Source organism: Bos javanicus, chromosome 18 (genome assembly GCF_032452875.1).
Source record: "Bos javanicus breed banteng chromosome 18, ARS-OSU_banteng_1.0, whole genome shotgun sequence".
NCBI lineage: Eukaryota > Metazoa > Chordata > Mammalia > Artiodactyla > Bovidae > Bos > Bos javanicus.
The window spans coordinates 39,252,827-39,278,627 of NC_083885.1; the positions used below are offsets into that span (position 1 = coordinate 39,252,827).

Below are 25,801 nucleotides of genomic sequence, written 5' to 3' on the forward strand. Positions count from 1 at the left end.
TTCAACTTCTTTTTCTTTAGGCAAAACATATCAACGTTGCCTCTGAGCTCTTACACCCTCGGTGACCCAGCCCCTGTGAGGTTAGGCTTTCCATCGGCGTCTGCCCTGGAGGAGCTCTTGAAAAAACACCCAGGAGTTGATGTCCAAGTGAGTATGAAATTGATTCTGATCAGAACGAACATGGGATGTGAAAGTGTAGGCTGAGAAGACAGAATGAGAGAAAGTCATGTGTGCTAATTTCTATTTCACGCTGGCAGGAATGGAGGACTCTTAAACATGACCCCTGCTAGAGGTTGGGAGCATTAAACAGACTTCTAGGTTTCACTACGCTTTTGGGTTATGATTTGAACTGATCTGAACTCTTCAGTTTTTATACAAAACTGGAAATCTCTAAATAATCATCAGCTCAGTGTACCAACCTAGTCATGTCAGCATATTTAATTTCTTTCGGCAATCACCTAACAAACGGAAGTAAGATTGTAGCCTTATCCTGGAGAGCAGAATTCTTACTTCCTAGTAAAATGAATCCTCCAAGTATTGAGGTGAAACAAAACTAGTAATAATTCCGAGGGTCTCAAGCAAATGATTCACCTTTAATTAGCTGCTTATTCCTTGTAGAATGTTATAATGACAAATATTTCAAATGCTAGTCAGGGGAAATCCCGGCATTTACTTTGATATCCGATCCCCTATTACCTACAAGCGTGTTATTTATAAATTTGTGGGCAGTTGAAGAAGCTGAAGTGTTCTTGTCTCTAGGTAACAGGACTGGCTTTCAATCCCTTCAGAGACTTTGACAAAAAGAAGATTGTTGGAAGCATCGGGAGTGTGTTACTAAGCTCTAATCATAAACTGCTCCAAGTCCATGACTTAATGGAGGATATTGAGGTATGACTTGATTATTAGGGAATAAAAAAGAAGGAAATTGGATCCTGGAGAATAGGATGGGAATTTACAGCAACTGAAGGGAATCATTTTAGACTTATGGGCATGCTGTTGTTTTGTTATTCACGTCATGACTTAGGATTCTACAGAGAGACCCCCTCACACTTGGGAGAAAGCATTTTAGGTCTGAGACTATATACTTCCTTGTAGATCCCTGGCACCGTGTTACCTGCTAGCATTCACGGAGGAAGACCTAGCAGGTTCTACTCCATTATCATGAAGAAGGAGTCTGAAAAGCAGCCATCGACGAACCCTCTTAAACTTGGAAATGAATGAAGTGTCTCTTATTCTAGATCATGCTCTGGAGAAATACGAGCGAGGAAACCCACCGCACCAGCCTCAACATGAGCACAGACCACTTTACTATCACGGTGAACGTCACCTCCCTGGAGAAGTCCCTGATGGTGTGCATAGAGCCTGAAGGCCCCCTGTCACTGACACTCCACCTGGGGTTCCAGCACCAGTCCAACCTCACCCACTTCCACCTGCCGAAGGAGAAGGTGTCGCAGAAAGGTAAGCCCCAACCAGATGCCAGAAACTTTAGAATGCATGTTGTTCTTTTTTTTTTTTAAACTTTTTATTTTGAGATAACAAAATACAACTGAGATCATTCACATGCAGTTATAAAAAGTAAAACCCAGAGATCTTACGTGCCTGCTGCCCACTTTCCCTAATGATTACTCCTGCGTAACCGCGGTTCAGTGTCACAACCGGGAAGTGACACTGACCCAATGCATTGATTTCCCTGGATTTCGCCAGTTTTACCAGCATTCTTGTAATCACTTTTCAAGTGACTCTTCCTGTTAAACAGGGCTGCTGAGCCAGCACCTCTCACTGGTGGCTGGCCAGCTACAAATTGTGTCTGCATCACCGGCAGGCTCTTTGCTGATTCCGAGCATGTCCTCTGTCCTCCTTGCTGATCTTGGCAATAATATGTCCTCAGAAACTGGAAGGGATCTTGGAGATCCTTCGGTTCAGATTTTGTGTTTGAAAGATGAGAAAACTAGCTTGTCTGGGTGACCTGCCTTGGCCCTTAGCAGCCAGCTGGTGACAAAGCCAGGCCCGAAACCCAGCCTCCAGTGTGCAGACCAGGACCTGGAGCTGCTCTTTGCCTGCCCACGTGTCGCCCTTGGGTTTCTCTTGTTACCAAGGTTCTCTTGTTATCATTTTGATGTGTGATTATTTCATTTTTCTAAAACTCATAGTACATTCTAATTCCTTAGACCAAAATCTTCATTTATCAAAAACATATAATTTTTTTTTTAATGGAACAGGAGTCACCCAGAACCCCAGATTATATCACCGGTCATTTTCTTTAAACAACCATTTGTGATGCGAGGCTTTTTGTTTCCCATTTGTAAAATAATAACAATAACAGACCCTTCTGAAGAAAAGTTCTGATGGTATTTTTGTCCTCTTTGAAAGGCAGCTAAGCACTTTTGTTTGTTCTCAGATGAGGAATACACATGGGTGCTGACGCCAGAGAAACTGCGGTATGGGGTCGGCGCCTACTACATAACAGCTGTGTTGGATAAAAGCAAAGAGGGCGCTCGGCGGACGCCCACCCTGCTCTCGGTGGTCACTGCCGTCACTCAGTGCTATTTCTGGGACAGCCTCAACAGCATGTGGAAGAGCAGTGGATGCCAGGTCAGAAGCTGCCCACCTCTTTTTTTTTTTAATATTGTTTTCATTGAAATATGGAGAAGGCAGTGGCACCCCACTCCAGTACTCTTGCCTGGAAAATCCCATGGACGGAGGAGCCTGGTGGGCTGCAGTCCATGGGGTCGCTAAGAGTCGGACACGACTGAGCGACTTCACTTTCACTTTTCACTTTCATGCATTGGAGAAGGAAATGGCAACCCACTCCAGTGTTCTTGCCTGGAGAATCCCAGGGACGGGGGAGCCTGGTGGGCTGCCGTCTCTGGGGTCGCACAGAGTCGGACACGACTGAAGCGCCTTAGCAGCAGCAGCAGCATTGAAATATGATTGCTTTACAATATTGTGTTGGTTTCTGCTGTACAACAAAGTGAATCAACCATATACACATATCCCCTTCCACTCCCCTCTCTAATTCATCACAGAGCACTAAGCCTGAGCTTCCTATGCTTCACAGCAGGTTCCCGCTAGTATCTGTTCACACATGGAAGTGTGTATGTGTTAAGTTGCTTCAGTCATGTCCAACTCTTTGCGACCCAGTGGACTACAGCCTGCCGGTCGCCTTAGGCAAGAATACTGGGGTGGGATGCCATGCCCTCTTCCGGTATCTTCCCTGGAAGCATATATATGTCAGTCCTAATCTCCCAATTTGTCCCCTTCGCCCCCTGTGTCCACATGTCCGTTCTCTGCATCCGCATCTCTAGTCCTGCCCTGGAAATAAATTCATCAGCACCGTTTTTCTAGATTCCACATACATGTGTTAATATGTGATATTTGGTTTTTTCTTTCTGATTAACTTCACTCTGTATGATAGACTCTAGGTCCATCCACATCTCTACAAATGAACCAGTTTTGTTCCTCTTCGTGGCTGAGTAATATCCGTTGTATATATGTACCATGTCGTCTTTTCTATTCATCTGTCTTTGGACATTAGGTTGTTTCCATGCCCTGGCTATTGTAAATAGTGCTGTAATAAACACTGGTGTACGTGTGTCCTTTTGATTTATGTTTTCTCAGGGTATATGCCCAGGAGTCAGATTGCTGGGTCATATGGTAGTTCTAGTTTTAGTTTTTTAAGGAACCTCCACACTGCTCTTCACAGTGGCTGTATCAGCTTACATTGCCACCAGAAGTGTATGAGGGTTCCCCTTCCTCCACATCCTCTCCAGTGTTTATTGTTTGTATATGTTTTGATGATGGCCATTCTGACCGAAGTAAGGTGACACCTTATTGCAGCTTTGATTTGCATTTCTCTAATTAGTGGGGCTTTCCTGGTGGCTCAGATGGTAAAGAATCTGCCTGCCAGGGCAGGAGACACAGGTTCAGATCCCTGGGTCAGGAAGATCCCTTGGAGAAAGAAGTGGCAACCCACTCCAATATTGCCTGGCAAATCCCATGTACGGAGGAGCCTGGCAGGCTACAATCCATAGGGTCACAAAAGAGTCGGACACAGTTTAGAGACTAAAAAACAACAATTAGTGATGTTGAGCGTCTTTTCATGTGTCTCTTGGCCATCTGAATGTCTGTTTAGGTAGAAGCTGCCCAATTCTGCCTCTCTCCCATTTCAGCTGGCAATAAACTCAGGGCCCCTGTCACCTCGTTTGGGATGGCCCAGAAAGAAAAAGCATCGGAAGGGAGATAAATCAGCCTAGATAAAAGGGGGAGGTGTGTGTGGTGGGCTGGGAGAGCATGTCCCTTCTGAGCAAGCTTGTGCTTTAGATTTTTTTTCTTTTTTTTTCTTATTTCCCTGGGTCTTCATGGCTGCACACGGGCTTTCTCTAGTTGCAGCGAGCGAGGGCTGCTCTTCATTGCAGTGTTCGGACTTCGCATTGCAGTGGCTTCTCTTGTCGGGAATTACAGGCTCTAGGCGCGTGGGCCTCAGGAGTTGCAGCACATAGGCTCAGTATTTGTGCACAAGGGCTTAGTTTCTCTGTAGCATGTGACATCTTCCTGGACCAGGGATTGAACCCATGTCCCCTGCATTGGCAGGCAGATTCTTATGCACTCTGCTGCTGCTGCTAAGTCACTTCAGTCGTGTCCGACTCTGTGCGACCCCATAGACGGCAGCCCACCAGGCTTCCCCGTCCCTGGGATTCTCCAGGCAAGAACACTGGAGTGGGTTGCCATTTCCTTCTCTAACGCATGAAAGTGAAAAGTGAAAGTGAAGTCGCTCAGTCATGTCTGAGTCTTCGTGACCCCATGGACTGCAGTCCACCAGGCTCCTCGGTCCATGGGATTTTCCAGGCAAGAATACTGGAGTGGGGTGCCATTGCCTTCTCCGCTTATGCACTCTACTACCAGGGAAGTCTTTAGATTTGTGCTTTAGATTTGTCATTTCTTGCCCAAACATTAGTCCATGGTAAATCTGACAAGGTACATAAAATAAGGCAAGTGGTACGTGGAAGTTGATCAATTCTGCAAGTACTAAATATGCGGTGAGTAAATGAGGCTGACTTTCTTTTGCAAAAAAAGAGCTTTTGTCACATCTCTGTCTTTTGGCTAAGATCAAGTGTAGCATCAGTTATAGTTTAATAGCTGATATGCCCTCATCATGCCAAATGCCAGGCTGTATGAAGTACAAGCTGGAATCAGGATTGCCAGGAGAAATACCAGTAACCTCAGATATGCAGATGACACCACCCTTATGGCAGAAAGTAAAGAAGAACTAAACAGCCTCTTGATGAAGGTGAAAGTGGAGAGTGAAAAAGTTCGCTTAAAAGTCAACTTTCAAAGAACTAAGATCATGGCATCCAGTCCCATCACTTCATGGCAAATAGATGGGGAAACGATGGAAACAGAGACAGACTTTATTTTGGGGGGCTCCAGAATCACTGCAGATGGTGACTGCAGCCATGAAATTAAAAGATGGTTGCTCCTTGGAAGAAAAGCTATGACCAACCTAGACAGCATATGTAAAAAGCAGAGACATTACTTTGCCAACAAAGGTCCATCTAGTCAAAGCTATGGTTTTTCCAGGAGTCATGTGTGGATGTGAGAGTTGGGCTATAAAGAACACTGAGTGTCGAAGAATTGATGCTTTTGAACTGTGGTGTTGGAGAAGACTCTTGAGAGTTCCTTGGACTGCAAAGAGATCCAACCAGTCCATCCTAAAGGAAATCAGTCCTGAATATTCATTAGAAGGACTGATGCTAAAGCTGAAGCTCCAATACTTTGGCCACCTGATGCGAAGAACTGTCTCCCTAAAGACCTCATTTTTTCACTCATATCAAAGGGTAACCACTGTCTGGAATTTGGTATATGCAGTGACAGATTTTATTTTCTTGGGCTCTAAAATCACTGTGGACAGTGACCGCAGCCTTGAAATTAAAAGACGCTTCTTGGAAGGAAAGCTATGACAAACCTAGACAGCATATTAAAAAGCAGAGACATCACTTTGCTGGCAAAGGTTCGTGTAGTCAAAGCTGTGGTTTTCCCAGTAGTCATGTACAGATTTGAGAGCTGGACCATAAGAAAGGCTGAGCACCGAAGAACTGTGGCTTTAGAATTGTGGTGCTGGAGAAGACTCTTGAGAGTATGTCAAAGAGATCAAACCAGTCAATCCTAAAGGAAGTCAACCCTGAATATTCACTGGAAGAATTGATACTGAAGCTGAAACTTCAATACTTTGGCTACCTAATGAGAAGAGCCAGTTCATTGGAAAAGACTCTGATGCTGGGAAAGATTGAAGGAAAAGGAGAAGAGGGTAGCAAAGGATAAGATGGTTAGACAGCATCACTGACTGAATGGACATGAACGTGAGCAAACTCTGGGAGATAGTGAGGGACAGGGAAGCATAGCGTGCTGCAGTCCATGGGGTCGCAAAGAGTTGGATGTGACTTAGTGACTGAACAACAACAGATTCATTCTTTCAGCAAGTATGTATTGAGCATCTTCTACATACCAAGCCCATGTATAGGAGCTAGCGATGGATAGGACAGTGCCTAGTGAGGAAGATTGGTAAACATGGATTCATGAGTGATGGTTTGCATGCTCTAGGTCTTTGTGTAAATGGTGTCACACTGTTATATCCTTTTAAACTTGCCTTGTTCACTCAGCATTGATATATCCAGCTTCAGTCCATTCATTTTATCTGCTGTATAGTAGCCCATTCGTTTGCCCCTACTTCCTTATTGACTTGTTTGCATGTTCTGCTGTTAGCAGACACAGAGGTGGTTCTGGTTTCTCCTGGTTTTACCCAGTGCTGACAGAGACGTCCTTTTTCACGTTTCCTTGTGCGTGTGTGCAGAGTCCTCAGGATATGCATTCAGAACTGGAGTCTCAGGATCCAAGGAGTTTGTACTTCTTCTGTTTTACTAAATGCTGCCAAGCTGCTGTGCCCATCAGTTGTCCCAGATCACATTAACACCAGCGGAGGATGAGCCACCAGACCTTCTTTTCCAAATCTGTGTGTGTGTTTATGTTATGTGTGTCCCTTCCTTAGCATGCCGGTCAGTCAGTCACCATCTTGACTGTCATTCCAGGTCGGGCCGCAGAGCACGCTTGTAAGGACACAGTGTCTCTGTAACCACCTGACCTACTTCGGCAGTGATTTCTTCCTTGTGCCCCGGACGGTGAATGTGGAAGATGTGGCTGAGCTGTTCCTTCGAGTGACCAGCAACCCGGTCGGGGTGTCCCTGCTGGCCAGCCTTGTCGGAATCTACATGCTCATATTCGTGTGGGCTTGGAGGAAGGACCAGGCCGATGCACAGAAGGTGATGAGACTTTGATTCTGAAAGGTCTGTCACAGTGTCTTGAGTATGTTGAACAAGAGGAAGGAAATAAGAGATACCTTTATTGAAAAGAGGCAGGTGAGTGAAGTCGCTCAGTCGTGTCCGACTCTTTTCGACCCCATGGACTATAGCCTACCAGGCTCCTCTGTCCATGGGATTTTCCAGGCAATAGTACTGGAGTGGATTGCCATTTCCTTCTCCAGCGGATCTTCCCGACCCAGGGATCGAACCCAGATCTCCCACATTGTAGACAGACGCTTTACCTTCTGAGCCACCAGGGAAGTCCACTTTATTGAAAAGAGGCAGGTAGCAGATAGTAAAAATTCCAGTGGGACTTCTCTTAACATTTCTCTCCATGTCTACTGTCTCAAGGCCCAGGGATTTATCTCTATTTCTCCATTTTTTTTTTATTTTAGCCAAGGTTGAATCTTCATATGATTCATTTAGGTCAGGAATAAGCCAAAAGAAAACACACAGAGAATTTAACTATAATCAAATGCACATTTATCTCACTTAATACCTTGGATATGAAAGTTATGGATAAATCCAAAAAGTTATAATTTAATGTAACTGCAATATGTAAGAAACTTGTATAGAATCTTTTTTTAAACAAAAAATCCTTTGACAGCTTCCTTCTAATTTCTGTTCTATATCTTTCTCATCCTTGCTTCCGTACATGTGGAAATTCTAGAATATGCGAATATACTGTGGGTGTGGAATTACCAATTTTAGTAAATAAAAATACAAGGCACCCAGTTAAATTTGAATTTCAAATAAATAGTGAATGCATATTTAGCATAAATATGACCCCAAATTATTCATCATTTATCTGGAATTCACATTTAGCTAGGTGTCTTATATCTTATCTGATAACCCTTTCTGGGTAGGGGGAAAATGGAGAGATTTAGAGGCCCAAGACCCGATCAGTTGATTTTATGACTGTTTCATTCTCATGACATAAACCCTGGACTTTCAACCCATAGCCCCCACTTTTATCACTTAACTTAGGTCTGCTTGTCTGTTTTACCTTCTCCCCCATCTCACCCTTGCTTTCCTCGGAGTCACCAAAGCTGCCGTGGTGTATCCTCCTGCTTCTCGCTGGGCTGTAAGGAGTGAAGATCTGCTGGTTTTCTTAATTGTGCTTTTTCCTGCAGGTGAAGGTCACCATCCTGGCTGATAATGACCCCAGCTCTCAATTCCACTACCTTATTGAGGTCTCCACAGGCCATAGAAGAAGGGCCGAGACGACAGCCAATGTGAGCGCAATGAAGGTTCTTCCCTCACTGCTCGGCGCTCTCTGCCATGCGAGCTGCACTCTGATACCCTTGCTGACATCCTGGCACCCAGTCATCCTTCACACAGATCCTGGAGGGCGGTCGTCCTGGTTCTCAACTCTCCATCTAGGGCTTCTCTGACGACCCAATGGTTGAGACTCCATGCTTCCACTGAGGGGATGTGGGTTCGATCCCTGGTCAGGGAACTAAGATCCCATATGCCATGGGGTGCAGCCAAAAACCTTTTAAAAATTGTACATTTGAAGAGCCCTTTCTGCTTGTCTAAGACCCCAGGACCTCATCTCAGTACAGTTTTCTCTGTCTTCATCTTTCCCCTTAGACATAAATCAAAAGACTCATGTTATAACTTGCCATATCTTATCTTTTCTTTGTCCTGGTTTAGGTAGTCATCACCCTTTATGGATCAGAGGGGCGGAGCGAGCCCCACCACCTTTGTGACTCCCAGAAGGCAGTCTTTGAACGCGGGGGACTGGATGTGTTCCTCCTGGGCACTCCATCCTCTCTGGGGGAATTACACAGCCTGCGGCTCTGGCATGACAATTCTGGCGCCAGCCCTGCTTGGTAAGTACCCGAATCAGGCTGGTGTGCTGCTTCTCTGCAGCATTCTGGGGAAAGACCTGCACGGCATCACAGTAAATAACTATAATGTTTTGGATCAAATAGTAACAAATACCTGTTTGATTTTAATTTATTTTTCTTTCTTTTTAATATTTTCTCGACTGCACCGTGCAGTGTGTGGGATCTTAGTTCCCCATCAGGGATCACACCCATGCCCTTGCATGGGACGTGCGTGTCTTCACCACTGGACCACCAGGGAATTACCTGTTAGATTTTCATTTCAAAGCTGTCTACACAAAAGAAAACCTGGAAAGAAATATTGAAAATTAAGAGATTTTATGAGAGGGAGAATGATAGATTTTTTTTTAAACATCTTTTAAATTATTTATTTTGGCTGTGCCAGATCTTTGTCGCAGTCAGCAGGGGCTACTCCCAGTTGCAGGGTGCAGGCTTCTCATCGCAGCGGCTCCTCTTCTCGTGGCGCACGGCCTTTAGAGTGCGGACTTGGTGGTTGTGGCGAACGGGCTTAGCTGCCCCGAAGCATGTGGGATATTTCCAGACCAGGGATCGAAGCCGTGTCCTGTGCACTGGCAGGGAGATTCTCAACCACTGCACCACCAACGGAGTCCCAGATTTTTTTCCATTAAACATTGTCACTACTGTGAACAGAAAATAGTAACAAGGAAACATTGCCCCAAAGTACCATAAGTTAAAAGTATCTCTAAACACAAAAAGCATCTTTAAAGAGTATTTAATACATGACTATATAGAGAATATACTTTGGGTCAAAATGAAGAGCTTAAGGAGAGGGGAAGAAGTGGAATTACAGTTGGGATGTCCCACAAGAGTTAGAGGCGGTCAGTGCTGAGTGTGCATGCCTGCCCTGTGCTGGGTCCAGACGCTCCCACATCTTCCTTCAGCAGCACTCTGAGAATTATGAGAAGTGAGTGGAGAAAGTAGATGATAAAAATTAATTGAGGATGAAGATCATTGGTTTGTTGGGATTAGGAAAAAGGAAGGCAGTGAAGTCAGAGGTCTCAGTGTGTGTTAGTTGCTCAGTCGTGTCCAGCTCTGCAATCCCATGGACCCATGAACTGTAGCCCACCAGGCTCTTCTGTCCTTGGATTCTGGCTTGCCTTTGGATCTTTCTGACCCAGGGATCGAACCCAGGTCTTCCACCCTGTAGGCAGATTCTTTACCACTGAGCCACCAGGGCAGCCCCAAAGATCTCAGACCCAGGTTTGAGAACTGACCCAGAAACAAGTCAGTTGCTGAATATTTCCCACCTGAAAGGAATATGCATCCAGCCTAAAATTGTTAGCACAAGAAGTCCTTCCCAGGAATTCCTTGGCAGTCCTGTGGTCAGGACTCCACACTTTCACTGCCAAGGGTCTAGGTTCAATTCCTGGTTGGGGAACTAAGATCACACAAGCTGCATGGCATGGCCAAAAAGAAGTTTTTAAAAAGTCCTTCTCTGCTAGACTAGAGACACCAACCATAAGGCCAGGACAGCCCGATGATTTTCCTGCTGCTTCCATCCTGTTCAGGTATCTACACAACAGTTGGTTCCACTGTTGTTCTGCTTTCTTTTATAAAGGTAAATAGGGTATAATAAGCACTTGAAAGATGCTCAGCATCATTGGTTATCAGGAAATGCAAATTAAAACCACAGCAATAGCAGTAGACACCCACTAGAATGAGTAAAACTAAAAGGTGGAGTGAGGGTGGGGAGCAGTTAAGAGCTCTCACACGCCGCTGGAGGGATGTAAACCAGTACAGCCTCGGTGAAGAACAATTTGGCAGTTTTCTTGTAAGGTTGAACATACGTTTACCCTATGACCCAGAAATTCCACTCCTAGTTATTTACTCAAGATAAGTGAAAACGTATGTCCACTCCAAGTCTTACACAAATACTTTGATAGCAGCTTTATGAAAAATAGCCTCAAACTGGAAACAACACAAATGTCCATCAGCTGAATGAATAAACAAATGTTAGTGTGTTCATTTGGTGGAATATGACCCCTGACAAAGAAGAACAATCTACTGATACAGCAACATGGGCGAATCTCAGAAAGCATTATGTTGAGCAAAAGAAGCCAGACACACAAGAATATGTGAAATTCTGAAAAAAGCAAATTAACCTGTAGAGAGAGGAAGTATGTCAGTGGTCACCTGGAGCCCAGGATGAGCCTGAGGAGGGCTGACTGGAAAGGGGGCGCGGGAACTTTTCAGGGTGGCCATGGTGGTGCTTATTATACAGGTGTATACAGTTGTCCACAATGCAGTGAACAGTACTTTTTATTTTTATTTTTTTGGCTGCACTCCATGGCTTGCAGGATCTTAGTTCCTCAACCAGGGATCAAACTTGTGCCCTTGGCAGTGAAAGCCCAGAGGCCTAACCACTGAACTGCCAGGAAATTCCCTGAACTATATTCTTTAAATGGGTGCCTTTTATCCTATGTAAATTATATCACAACAGAGTTGATTTTTTTTTCAAGTGTGTTTATAAGGGAAAGTCTAGAGCTATATACACTAAATTATTACCAATAGTTATCCCTGGGTAGTAGGATTATGAATTTTTAAGTTTTTCTTCAGGGTAGTTTTAGTTACTTCCAAAAGTTTTAACAATATTTTATAATTATTAGAAATACATTTTTTAATTTAAATAGATATTTCTCTTTGAGGAAACACATAAAGGAATTCACAACACATAAAGGAATTCACACCTATATGATATTTTCCATTTTTCTTACTTTTATCACTGGTTTATATCATTTCTAATTTTATATGGAGTCTTATAATATTTTTTGACTTATAATGACTTTATGCTCCTCATGGAATAGCAATGTTGACTTAGTCGTATTTGTATTCTCAACAGCACATACAGTGCCAAAATTATAGTAGGACTCAATATTTGTTATAATTGATAATTGCAGTCTATTGTAACAATAAATATTTGTTACAGTTCTCAAGAATTACCTGTTCACTTCTAGACTTTGTTATTAAGGCTCTTTCAAAGAATTTTTTTAGTCAATATTTTCTTTTCTTTGTTTAATTGCAAAAGTAATAGATGTTTGAATACAAAAAACTTGGAAACACAGAGAAGCAAAAGAACTATCCACCCCCAATAAAAAGCAGACTGCCAGCATATTTTCTTAGAAAATGACTATGCTTTCTGTATCTTTATACTGATCATACTGAATGTATCAACTAGATTGTTCTGACACACATTAGATTCTCTGTTTCTCTTCTGTATGAAAGAAGGAGAACAGAGAAAAAAGCGGGTGACTAGTTTCTCACCAATCAGAAAATGAATATTTTCTCTTTTTTTATACTTTGCTATTAAATGAAAGCTTTAACAAGTAGCTAAGTTTAAATCAAATGCAATTTAGTCACTTGTGATTATATTAACTGCTTCAAAAGAGAGTCCCAGAAATAATTTTAGCTTTAAAGCGATCTGTGCTCCTCACACAGAAAATAACTTCCAACTAAAATAAGAATTTTGACCAGAGAGATTTGAATGGTTTCGTATAGACTTTTGGAGAAGTAGCATCCTTTCAGTAAAGGAGATTAGCTGACTAGGTGCAAGGTGAAGTCAAACAGGCAGAGCAGAGGTTCTGCAGGACAAATTGGTTGATGATTGAAATCAGGGGAGAAGACAGAGACACATGGTAAAAAAAAAAAAAAAAAAAAACGGGTTGAAAAGAGGATGAAGTTTCAGGACCTGTTGCTCTGAAGCCAAGATGAAGCTGCAGACCCAAACAAGACAAGTCATTAATATAAACATTAAAGCCCACTCCCCATGTACACCCCCTTAGACCCTAGTGGTGAAAGATGGAGGCAGATGGGATATTTACAAAGGTGGTGGGGTGCTGTCACTGTAGAAAGAAGAAATCTTAAGGAATAGAAACACACACTGACTATTCCAGATTATGGAAGTCTGCATTCTGATATTTGGTATGTGAACTCCTTTAGAGGTTGGGAAGGAAAAAGTGGGATCAGATCTCGTTTCTTTCTTTGGCTCTTGCCCCTACAATGAAGCAGAATCTGTTTACTTGGACACCCTCTGTCAATAAAAGATTTTCTTTTTTTATTTTTATTGCAGTATGATTGATGTACAACTTTATATTTGCTTCAGGTCTGCAACCTAATGATTTGATGTTGGTATGTATTGTGAAATAATCACCATAAGTCTAGTTAACAAGCATCACCATACATAGAGAATTTTTTTCTCGTTGTGAGAGTTAAGATCTGCTCTTGTAGCTGTTTTCATATATGCGACACCATATTATTAACTACAGTCACCATGCTGTATGTTACATCCCCTTGGCTTATTTTATAACTGGCCGTCTGTACCTTTTGACTCTCCTGACCTTTGCCTTTACATTCCACATATAAGTGAGATCATATCTGTCTTTGTCTCTCTCTGACTTATTTCACTTAGGCTAATGCCCTCTATTCATGTCACAAATGGCAAAATTTCATTCTTTTTTTAGTAACTGAATGATATTCCATTGTATACGGTATATATACCACATTTTCTCTATCCATTCAGCCATCAATGGACATTGAGGTTGCTTCCATAAGGTCACTGCTTATTACAGCAATTGATTGATGCCCACCCTCTAACATGATTGTCTTTATTTTACTATAGGTATGTAAGCCAGGTGACTGTCACTGACATCGCAGGTAAAAGGAAATGGCATTTCCTGTGCAACTGTTGGCTGGCCATGGACCTTGGAGACAGTGAGCGCGACCGGGTCTTCATGCCAGTCTCAAAGAAGGAGCTCTTTTCCTTTAGGTACTGTTGAGAAATGATGTGCTACCTGTCTCTGAGGCTCTGTTCATTTTCTTCATTATTTTTTCTTTCTGTTCCTTGGACAAGACAATTTCAACTGACCTATCTTCAAGTTTGACCTATCTTCTTTCTCCTGCCAGCTCACATCTGCTTTTGAGCCTTTAGTGAATTTTCCATTTCACTTACTGTATTTTTCAGCTGCACTCTTTCTATTTGTTTTTTTTTTTTTTTTTTAATAACTTCTGAGAACTTCCCTGGTGGTCCAGTGGTTAAGACTCCACACTTCCAGTATAGGGGGCAACGGTTTGATTTCTGGTCAGAGAGCTAAGACCCCCATATGCCTTATGGTCAAAAAACCAAAACATGAAACAGAAGCAAAATTGTAAAAAATTCAATGAAGACTTTAAAAATGGTTCACATTTTTAAAAAACTTTTAAAAAATTAGTTAAAAAAATAAAAATATTCTCTGGGGACTTCCCTGGTGGTTCATTGGAAGACTCCACACTTCCAATGCAGGTGGCACGGGTTTGATCCCTAAACAGGAATTAAGATCCTGCGTGCCACACAGTGCAACCAATAATAATAATTTCTGTATCTTCATTAATACTCTATTTAGCAAGACATCATGCTCATTTACTTTCCTTTAGTTACTTCAACATGATTTCCCTTATTTCTTTGAACATATTTAAAATAGCTGATTTGAAATCTTTAGTAAATCCAGTGTCTTGGCTTCCTCAGTAACAATTTGTTGAGTGTGGTGTGTGTGTGTGAGGGAGAGAGAGACTTTGTTTCTTTTCATGTCTTGTGATCTTCTGTTGAAAACCCAACATTTTAAATAATGAAATGTGGCCACTCTGAAGATCAAATCTCCTTCCTCTCCCCCAGTACTTGTTCTTAGTGTCCGTTATTGTCCTGTGTCTGTTTCGAACTAATTCTATAAAATCTGTATTTCTATCGTATGTGAAACTGAAGTTCTTGCTCAGTCAGTTCAGTGGGCAGCTAACAGCTAGACAGAGACCTCTTTAAAGGCCTGAGCCAGTAAGCCTCCCAGCCTTTGCTGAGGGGTTTTGCACACATGTTGTGCCATGCCTTCCGCATGCAGCCAGGTGGCTGACAGCTCTGCCTGAGCCTTCACTTCCTGCTTGCTGAGAGCTTCAGGGTTCTTCCAGGAGTAGAAGTGTAGGGCCTGCTCAGGTGTTTCCTGAGCATGCCCACATCCCCGGGCGTGCACATGGCCTCCTATCATTAGACTCCCAGGACTGTGTCGAAGCTTTTCAAAACTCCTGTGGACCTCTGACTTTCTCAGGCTTTGTGATGAGCCCGTTGTTTGCCTGCCTTATCAGGCAGCTGTGAAGTTAAACAGTTGCCTCTTAACATTTTTGACAGTGCCCTCAAAGAAGAAGCATTTTTCACTGGATGAGTGTCCAGTCATATCAAATAAGGGCAGTCTTGCAAGTGGAGTTTTCCCGGGAACTACCAGACAAGTCAGATAATGACGGCTCTCTGGGAAGGATGCTTTTAATCCCCTTCTGCCCCCTCTAGTGACTGCCAGGCTGCTGGATTTCACTGTGATTGAAGGCTCTTGGTTTTCAAGGTTACCATGGAGCTAGGGAAAGGGAGATGGGGAAATAGGGCCAATTAAAATGCCACAAAATTCTCTGTTCTTACTGATATTTAACCGTTTTTCTTATGTAAACACTCCCAGGTTGCTACAAACCTTTGGTTACTTACCTGAGTTCTGAAAATTTGATTCTAACTTTTTAAAAGAAGTTTTATCATTGTTTTTGTGGAAGAATTTTCAGAGGTATTCCTTCCACTGTTTCCACTGACCCAAATGGATTTAGACAGTTTACTACTTAGAGCAGTAGTAGCAGCCAGAGCAGTAATTTGTGGCAGCTCCCTGATTTGACAGGGTGATGTGATGAGAGCCAGCTGTGAGCTGCACAAGCAGTAGAGGTATGTTACAAAAGAGGAACCCCAAAACCAGGAGACGCTGATCTATGAGCTGCCAGAAAACCTGTCCATCCTTCCCTATAGAATAAGACCTTATCTTTATCAGCCTGCAATGTAGGCAAATCTCTCAAGGGGTGAGAAGAAGGCATGTCTATCTTTATTACCCTAGAAAGTCTCTGGAAAGCAAGAAGTCTCTGTCTTTATAATCTGGAAATGTAAATTGTCTCCAAAGAGAGTTTCTGATTCTGTCTTTTTAGGGCTGTCTGCTTACACAAAGATACTTGAAGACATAGTCCAGGAGTAAAGTTTGTATAAATGCCTAAATGTGAAGCGTTCATGGAGGACTGCCTTTCAGCACTGCCTCTGTTGTTATGTCAGTCTACCTGTTATTCTTCTAAAGTATGTTGTCTTTTCTCTTTTTAGTATTTTCTCTTTATCCTTGATGTTCCAAATTTTACCATATTTCTTTTCACTGTGGATTTACCTTTTTTAAAAATCCTGTTTAGCACTCAGAGTGTACTTTAAAAAAGTTTTATTGTGGTAAAATGTAAAATGTGCTCTTCAGGGTTGGGGAGGTGGTGTGCTGCACGGCATGCAGGATCTTAGTTCCCTGACCACTGGACGCCTGGAGTCTTAACCACCGGACCTCCAGGGAGGGGTGTCCCAAAATGCACTTCTGATATACAGAGTCATGCGTTCAATAAACAGAAATTCTCAGATGTCACTTCTGAAAATACTGCTCCTCTGACAGTCCCTCGCTATATGCAAAGTCTCTCTAACGATCGTCCATGTTTTTAAGCCACTCTTGCGTGCATATCTTTTTTGTCTGTCTGTGGCAGTTCACTGATTTTTCTCTTAAACTAGTGTCTCTTTCTCCTAATTATTTTGTTTTGAGGACCATATTTTTCCATTTTAAGATTTCAAATTTATTTTATTTCTGGGTTTTTCTTCATTTTTTATTCTTTTAAAGTGAACATTATTCCTTGTATCATTTTTATATCATTATTTACTGTCAAGTTCTTTATTTCATAGATGTATAAAATGTAGCTGCTGCTGCTGCTGCTGCTGCTAAGTCACTTCAGTTGTGTCCAACTCTGTGCAGCCCCATAAACGGCAGCCCACCAGGCTCCCTCGTCCCTGGGATTCTCCAGGCAAGAACACTGGAGTGGGTTGCCATTTCCTTCTCCAATGCATGAAAGTGAAAAGTGCAAGTGAAGTCGCTCAGTCGTGTCCAACTCTTAGCGACCCCATGGACTGCAGCCTACCAGGCTCCCCCGTCCATGGGATTTTCCAGGCAAGAGTACTGGAGTGGGGTGCCACTGCCTTCTCTGAAAATGTAGCAGGGATTGGTTAAATTGACTTGCTCCAGATGAAGCACATAAGAAACAGCAGAGGCTCAGGTCTTATCCCCTCTCCTGTTGAAGATTCTTTCTTCTAAAGCACATGGCCTCCCCTCAAGGCCATTGGATCTTGCTGCAGATTGCTGAGACATGAGATACAGTAGTAGCAAACAAAACAATCACTACAGTGCAAGTAGCAACTGACATTTTCTTCTTTATATATATATATATATACACATATATATATATATATATATATATATATATACATACATACTTTTTGAACTTTGAACTTTGTTCTGTATTGAGGTATAACTGATTAACAAGGTGTGGTAGTTTCAGATGGACAGCCAGTGTGCTCAGCCACGCGTACACATGTATCCATTCTCCCCAAACCCCTCTCCCATCCAGGCTGCCTCATAACATTGAGCAGAGTTCCATCTGCTGTTCAGTAGGTCCTTGTTGGTTATCCATTTTCAATATAGCATTGTGTACATGACCTTCCCAAACTTCCTCACTATCCCTTCCCCCGCAACTGTTTTCTAAGTTGGTGAGTCTCTTTTGTAGCTTTACTTGTATCTCTTTTGTAGCTTTAGTTGTATCTTTGAGCAACCTGAAACACTTCAAGTCTTTGCCAGACTGTCCCACAAAATTAGTTTCTTCTGGACTGAAATATTGTGTTGGCTGCCTTTTTTAGCATTAGATTTATAAATATGTTTAGGAATTTGAGGTTGTAGGTTGGTTTCATCTTTAAGTCTCAATATCTCTCTCCTTCTCCACATATCCCTGACGATTACTTTTCTCAATTTTTTTCATTCAGCCCTTCACATCACCAGTCTAGAACTAGGGTTTATTTTATTACCCCATTTCGGAGCCCCTGGTCCTCAGAGAAACTAAGGAAACGACCTGTCACACACCTTGTCATGAGCCAGGGGATCTCTTGGCTGTGTTCCTGGTTGAGGGGCTGCCCGATGTCCCCTGCCTCCCTACGTATAAATGTGTAGCCCTGCGGGGGAGCCTGGCGGGCTGCGGTCTCTGGGGTCGCAGAGTTGGACACGACTGAAGCGACTTGGCAGCAGCGGCAGCCCTGAGGTAGTTTTTTTGTTCTGCAGAGTTCTTCCTTGAGCTCCAGCTTCAGCCCTGGCTTCAGGCAGTGAAGTTGGCTTTACCCGCCTTTCCTTTCCCTCCCTCCATGAATCACTTTCAGCTGCTCTCTGGGAATCAAACTTTGACCTGTGTATACCTTGGCACCCCACTCCAGTACTCTTGCCTGGAGAGTCCCATGGATGGAGGAGCCTGGTGGGCTGTGGTCCATGGGGTCTCGAAGAGTTGGACACGACTGAGTGACTTCACTTTCACTTTTCATTCTCATGCTTTAGAGAAGGAAATGGCAACCCACTCCAGTGTTCTTGCCTGGAGAATCCCAGGGACGGGGAAGCCTGGTGGGCTGCCGTCTATGGGGTCACACAGAGTCGGACATGACTGAAGCGACTTAGCAGCACGCCTTCTTCCAAACCCAGAGCTCAGAATCCTGTGGCTTCTTCCCCACTTACCATCTTTTTTCTCATCCCATCCCTCTTCTTCAGAGACATTTATTTTGTTTTTAAGCCCAGCTAATATTTTGAATTTTTTCTTTTTATATTGTATTTATAGTTTCTTTGGAGAGTAGAGAAGGTTCTCCAAGTATGAGTTTACCTTATATAAGTTTACCGTACCTTGTAACTATCTTGAGTGGAAAAAGTGAAAATGTTAGTCATTCAGTCATGTCAGATTCTTTGTGACCCCAGCCCACCAAGGCCCCTCTGTCCATGGAATTCTCCAGGCAAGAATACTGGAGTGGGATGCCATTTCCTACTCCAGGGGATCTTCCCGTCCCATGGATCAAACCCAGGTCTCCTTCATTGCAGGCAGATTCTTTACCGTCGGAACCACCAGGGAAGCCCCTATATTGAGTGGAAGCTTAATGCAAACTTTCCAAGAATAAAAAAGACTTATCAAAACCTCTGGTTAAGCCAAAACAAGGTTTTAGTTTTAAAATCTCATAAAGTTACCCTTATCCTCAAAAACCTATTACCCTATGGTAACAACAACAGCAGCAAAAATCATACCGTGTCACCTGAAAGCTGCTTCACAAGGGTGTTGAGCAGTGGCTGAGCTGTCGATGTGTCGCTTGCCGCCAGGTGAACCACATCTCAAACGAGGCCATGTTCAGAATGAAATCTCATGCATTTCCTGTTCTGGTTTATCTTGTTAGACACCTGTTCTCCTCCATGATCATAGAGAAGTTCACCCAGGATTGCTTGTGGCTCTCAGTCGCAACTCGACACCCCTGGAACCAGTTTACGAGGGTCCAGCGGCTCACCTGCTACATGACCCTCCTTCTCTGCAGCATGGTCACCAACGTCATGTTCTGGAAGGTGAACAGTACCACCACCAAGAGAGATGAGCAAGCTCGGGGTGAGCCCTGACGTGTGCTGTTTGTGGCAGGTAGTCCTCCTTCTACACTCCATTCCTTCCTTACAAGTTAGAAACGGAGTCACCGGGGGCCTTCATTTTTCCTCTGCTGCCCTCCCATTAGAGTACTCATCTAATTCTACTCTTAAATGAGAATACTCATTTACTCTAACATTAGAATACACATTTTCTCATTGATCTCACTCATTAACAAATGAAATGGCCTTAGAGACACTTCAGGATCTTGACTGTCAAAATAACTTGCTATCCTTAGATAATCATAGTCAATTGGTAAATAAATACTTAAACTGCAGGACGTAGAGCATGGACTTTGGACCTGGCATGGGGAGGAGAGGGCGGGATGAGCTGAGAGAGCAGCTGACATGTGCAGTACCACGTGTGAACTGGGTAGCTAGTGGGAAGCCGCTGTAGAGCACAGGGAGCTCAGCTCGGGGCTCTGTGCTGACCTGGGGAGGCAGGATGGGAGTAGGGGTGGGAGGGGGGCAATGAGGGAGGGGATATATTAATGTATTCTCACAGCTGATTGACAATGCTGCACAGCAGAAACTAGCACAACATTGTAAAGCAGTTACACTCCAATTAAAATAAATTTTAAAACAACACTTAAACCTGGGAGAGGAGTATCTCGGAGACGATTTTAATGGTCGAGGATGAGGGTTGACGTCATGCTTTTCTTTTTCAGTGGGCCCGTTTGCTGTGACCTGGTCTGAACTGCTCGTCAGCATCCAAACTGCAGTCATCTTTTTCCCCATCAGTCTTGTGATCGGGCGGCTTTTCCCGTTGATCCAACCACAGGAGCCTCTGCCTGTCTTTCCTCCCATCCAGGCCTCCTGCCCCTCGGATGCTTCTTCAGAGCCTCTCTCTCTCACGGAGGTGGTTGAGGTGAGCGTGGTGTCAGAGTTTACAGGTTAATGTCATGCTGCCCTCCCTGACGTGGTGGAGAAGGCCAGTGAACACGAGGCTCTCCGGCAAGGCTCCGGAGCCCTATTAACTGTAGAGCTGTGCTCTAATTAGAGCTGTACTCTAATCCCTGTGCCCTGAGCCGTCGTCATCCTGCCTCTAGTTCTTTCTCTTGATTCTGGAGTGTTCTCAGCACTGATGTGAGTGCAGAATGCCCTGCTCTGGAAGTGTCTTAGTTTTTTGATGTTTGTTCAAACTCTTCTTCTTTCATCCTAGATTCTTTCCTAAATAAAACTAGTTCTGAAGCTACTGTGAGGTGACTTCTTTGTGAAAAAGGAGAGAGAAAGTGAAAAATTGAGGTCATTTACACTGAGCATAGGGCTTCCCAGGTGGCACTAGTGGTAAAGAACCCACGTGCCAACGCAGGAGACATTAGGGGACACACATTCCATCCCGGGTTGGGAAGACCCCCTGGAAAGGGAAATGGCAACCACTCTGTATTCTTGGCTGGAGAATCTCATGGACAGAGGAGCCTGGAGGGCTACGTAGTCCATGGGGTCGCAAAGAGTCAGACACAACTGAAGCGACTTAGCGTGCACACACACTGAGCGTATGCCCCTCCGAGAAGATAAACCGCCTCGTGACTGTCTGTAATTGCTCCCAGGCCTGAGTTTAATGTAAAACTGACTTTTCTCTTCTTGGTTCCACTTTCAGGAATTAAAGGAAACTGTGGGATTCCTGCTCAGGAGAAATACATACCTACTCTCAGAGTGCGAACCATCTTCATGGCGTTCTGATAGCATAAACGAGCTGCTGAAGCTTTTGTCTAGCCTCATCTGTTCTTACTTAGAGCATCAAGGCTGTCCCCAGCAGGCAGGACACTACTGGGCAAATGGTAAAGTTCAGTAAGTTTCAGGATCTGATCTTTTATCTGCCCCCACCCCACACACCTGACACGCTCTCAGCATAATCAACAGGCATGATGCCAGCTTCTGCTGTTTTTTCATTTCCTTAAACTCCCAGCAGAGGGCAGACAGCTCTGCTACCTCTCAGAGCTTCTGAGACAGCATATCTGGTCTTAAAAAGTAAAGGTTAAAAGAAAAACCCACCAAAAATGTCCTCTGTCTCAGACCCCCCCATACTTCATCTGCTTCGTCAGAGGCTATGAAAGCGTGTCATTCTCTTTCTTCTATGGAATGATGAGATTGTGTGATTTATGAATTCTTGAATTTAGTTTGGGCCTTCTAAGCACTCTACTTCCCTGGTGGCTCAGACGGTAAAGCATCTGCCTACAATGTGGGAGACCTGAGTTCCATCCCTGTGTCGGGAAGATCCCCTAGAGAAGGAAATGGCAACCCACTCCAGTACTCTTGCCTGGAAAATCCCCTGGACGGAGGAGCCTGGTAGGCTATAATCCATGGGGTCACAAAGAGTCCAACACGACTGAGCGACTTCACACTCAGATTCTGCTAAGTCACTTCAGTCGTGTCCAACTCTGTGCAGCCCCATAAACGGCAGCCCAGCAGGCTCCCCGTCCCTGGGATTCTCCAGGCAAGAACACTGGAGTGGGTTGCCATTTCCTTCTCCAATGCATGAAAGTGAAAAGTGAAAGTGAAGTCGCTCAGTCATGTCCAACTCAGCGACCCCGTGGACTGCGGCCCACCAGGCTCCTCCGTCCATGGGGTTTTCCAGGCAAGAGTGCTGGAGTGGGGTTCACATGTACTGAAGTTCTGGTGAAAAAACTCAATTAGCTTTAAAAATTACTTTGATCCTCTATCAAAGTAATATAGGATTTTACAAATTGTTGCAAATATACCAGCATGCTCAGAGAATACAGTTCTGTATTCTTCAGTCTTCATCGACTATGAAATTTAACCTCATCATCAGTTAACAGGGGCTTCCCTGATAGCTTAGTTGGTAAAGAATCCACCTGCAATGCAGGAGACCCTGATTCAACTCCTAGGTTGGGAAGATCCGCTGGAGAAGGGATAGGCTACCCACTCCAGTATTCTTGGGCTTCCCTTGTGGCTCAGCTGGTAAAAAAATCCGCTGGCAATGTGGGAGACTTGGGTTCAATCCTTGGGTTGGGAAGATCCCCTGGAGAAGGAAAAGGCTACCCACTCAGGCATTCTGGCCTGGAGAATTCCATGGTCTGTGTAGTTCATGGAGTCGCAAAGAGTCCTACACAACTGAGGGACTTTCACTTTCATCAGTTAACAGATTGCTCATTTCTACCAAGAATTTCTGTTTCTTGAAATCTTCCACTTGTTCACATGTCACCCTGGGCTGTATTTTCAGTGGTTGCTGAAAACCACCGTCATTTCTGCAGTTACCTGCTCAGAGTTCTGCAGAGGCTCCAGTCTCACTTACAGACACCAGGTCCCACCCAGGCCGATCACCCCAGTGACTTCCTTGATGCAGTCCACCAACTGCAAAAACTCCAGGAACTCTTGGAAACCCATGTTCTTCCCACAGAGCAAGGGCTATCCAGGTAACACATCCCACTGGGCTTTACCACATGTAGTCTTCCTAAACCTCTCTGTCAGCTGTTGACGAGGTTGGTTATTCCTTCAACTTCTGTTCCTAAGGGAGGCAACCAGTTTCCCCATCCTGAGCCCAGAAGAAGGGAAGCAGCGTGTCTCTAAAGGCTGGCACAGATGGTTGACATACTTCTGCTGGCTCCTTCTGGGTGTCACTAGCCTGGCCTCAGCCTTCTTTACAGCACTTTATAGCCTGGAACTGAACAAAGACCAAGCCACCAGCTGGGTTATTTCGATGATACTGTCATTGCTTCAGAACACCTTCATCAGCCAGCCAGCAAAGGTACGTGAGAAACTGTCACACCAGCATGGGAGGAAGCGCTGTAGTTACAGGAAGCCTGGGGAACCAAGGTCTGTGAGTCAGTCCAAGGTGCCTCATGGTTCTGACAACGTGACAAGAACAAAAAACAAATTGACAGGGTAAAATTTGTTAGGGGTGTGGGTGTAGTAGTCATGGAAAAAACGAAGAACTGGTAAGACTGGTAGAAGTTTAGCAGAAAAGGATGGGGGAGTTAAGAGAGACAAGTTAAAAAATCAATAATAGGGCATCCCAGGTGGCACTAGTGGTAAAGAACCCACCTGCCAGTTCAGGAGACCCAGGTTCAGTACCTGGGTCCAGAAGATCCACTGGAAGAAGGCATGGAACCCGACTCCAGTATTCTTTCCTGGAGAATTCCATAGACAGAAGAGCCTGGCGGGCTAGAGTCCATAGGGTCACAAAGAGTTGGACACGACTGAGGGGACTTAACACACATGCAAACAAAAAATCAATAATAAACTACTAAGTAAGAAAACTTACTTTTTAAAAAATCTTCCTTTTCCTTAAACTTTAAGGAAAATGTCACACACAAAAGTGTAGGAAGTAGTATGCTGCTGCTGCTGCTGCTGCTAAGTCGCTTCAGTCATGTCCGACTGTGTGTGATCCCATAGACAGCAGCCCACCAGGCTCCCCCGTCTCTGGGATTCTCCAGGCAAGAACACTGGAGTGGGTTGCCATTTCCTTCTCCAATGCATGAAAGTGAAAAGTGAAAGTGAAGTTGCCCAGGCGTGTCCGACTCTTAGTGACCCCATGGACTGCAGCCTACCAGGCTCCCCCGTCCCTGGGATTCTCCAGGCAAGAACACTGGAGTGGGTTGCCATTTCCTTCTCCAATGCATGAAAGTGAAAAGTGAAAGTGAAGTTGCCCAGGTGTGTCCGACTCTTAGCGACCCCATGGACTGCAGCCTACCAGGCTCTTCCATCCATGGGATTTTCCAGGCAAGAGTACTGGAGTGGGGTGCCATTGCCTTCTCCGAGGAAGTAGTATAATGAATCCTAAATTCCTGTTACCCAGATTCAACAGTTACCCCACAATTCATGGCCAGTCTTGTTTCATCTATCTTGGAAAAAAATACCAGACTTCATATCATTTTATCCATAAAGATTTCAGCCAAACACTCTTCTTTTTAAAACATAAATATAAGCCATTATCACACCTAAATAACAATTTCCTGATATCTACACAACAGTATGAATGTATGTAACACTGCTGAACTGGTCACCTTAAAATGGTTAAGGTATATTTTAAACTTAAAATGGTAAGTTTTTTGTTATGTGTATTTTACTACAGTTTTTAAAAATCCAATCAGTGTTCACATTTTCCCGGTTGTCTCCTAAGTGTTTATAGTTTTTTTGTTCAAATCAAGATCTAAATAAGGTCCATGTGTGGCAGTGAGTTGCTTTGTCACATGTTTTTAATTTATTTATTTTGATGTTTAACTGCGCCAGGTCTGTGTTGCTGCACGCAGGCCCTTCTCTGAGTCTGTGGGCTCAGTACTCGGGGTACAGCTGCCTAGTTGCTCTGGTGGCATGTGGGATCTTCCTAGACCAGGGATCAAACTCATATCCCTTGCACTGGCAGGCAGATTCTTAACCACTGGACCATCGGGGAAGTCCTGTCTCATGCATTTTTATACTTAATCTAGGAACTTCCTGGTGGTCCAGTGGGTAAGACTCTGTGCTTCCAGTGCAAGGGGCCCAGGTTCCATCCCTGGTCAGGGAACTAGATCCCACCCAGTGTAGCCAAATAAATAAATAATAAACAAGTTTTTTTAAGAGACTTTAAAAAATAAGTAATCTATAAGTTCTTTGTCCCTTTATCTCTTTCCCTCGTTTTCTGTTCTTGCTACTTTTCTTACAGTGTATGTGTGTTGAAGAAACCAAGTTGTCCTATAGTCTCCAACATTCTAAATTTTGGTGACAGGATTACTTATGCTTTAAGAACCCACAAGCAGACCTGGGGAGCTTTTAAAGCATTTGGTGCCAGGCCTCTCTCCAGACCAGTCAAATCATAATCCCTGGAGATGGGATCCAAGGCCCAGAATGTCATAAACTTCCCAGGTGATTCCAAAGAAGAGCCCCGTTTGAGAAGCACTGATCGTAAAAGATGGACAGAGTACAAGGAATACAAGAGTGGGTAAACTGCAGGAAGAGACAGACGGAAAAAATAACAGGAGCTCTTCAGGAGAGTCCATTATAGCAGACACACAGAGAAAGACTTTGAGGAAATGAAAAAGGCGATTTGCAGATTTTAAGGATTCAGAATTTGAATTGAAGATGTCATTATTGAGAA

General features: G+C 43.8%; 1 protein-coding gene across 1 annotated transcript in view; it reads left to right on the forward strand.

Moving 5' to 3' along the window:
* Nucleotides 1–25,801, forward strand: part of PKD1L3 (polycystin 1 like 3, transient receptor potential channel interacting) — a 78,923-nt gene that overhangs the window by 21,210 nt on the left and 31,912 nt on the right. Inside the window, 13 exon segments of the mRNA XM_061385795.1 lie at nt 21–147; nt 760–888; nt 1,239–1,458; nt 2,399–2,592; nt 7,083–7,313; nt 8,486–8,587; nt 9,009–9,187; nt 13,839–13,985; nt 19,530–19,732; nt 20,433–20,632; nt 21,365–21,545; nt 22,949–23,141; nt 23,239–23,473. Coding sequence (XP_061241779.1) covers nt 21–147; nt 760–888; nt 1,239–1,458; nt 2,399–2,592; nt 7,083–7,313; nt 8,486–8,587; nt 9,009–9,187; nt 13,839–13,985; nt 19,530–19,732; nt 20,433–20,632; nt 21,365–21,545; nt 22,949–23,141; nt 23,239–23,473 — 2,341 coding nt within the window.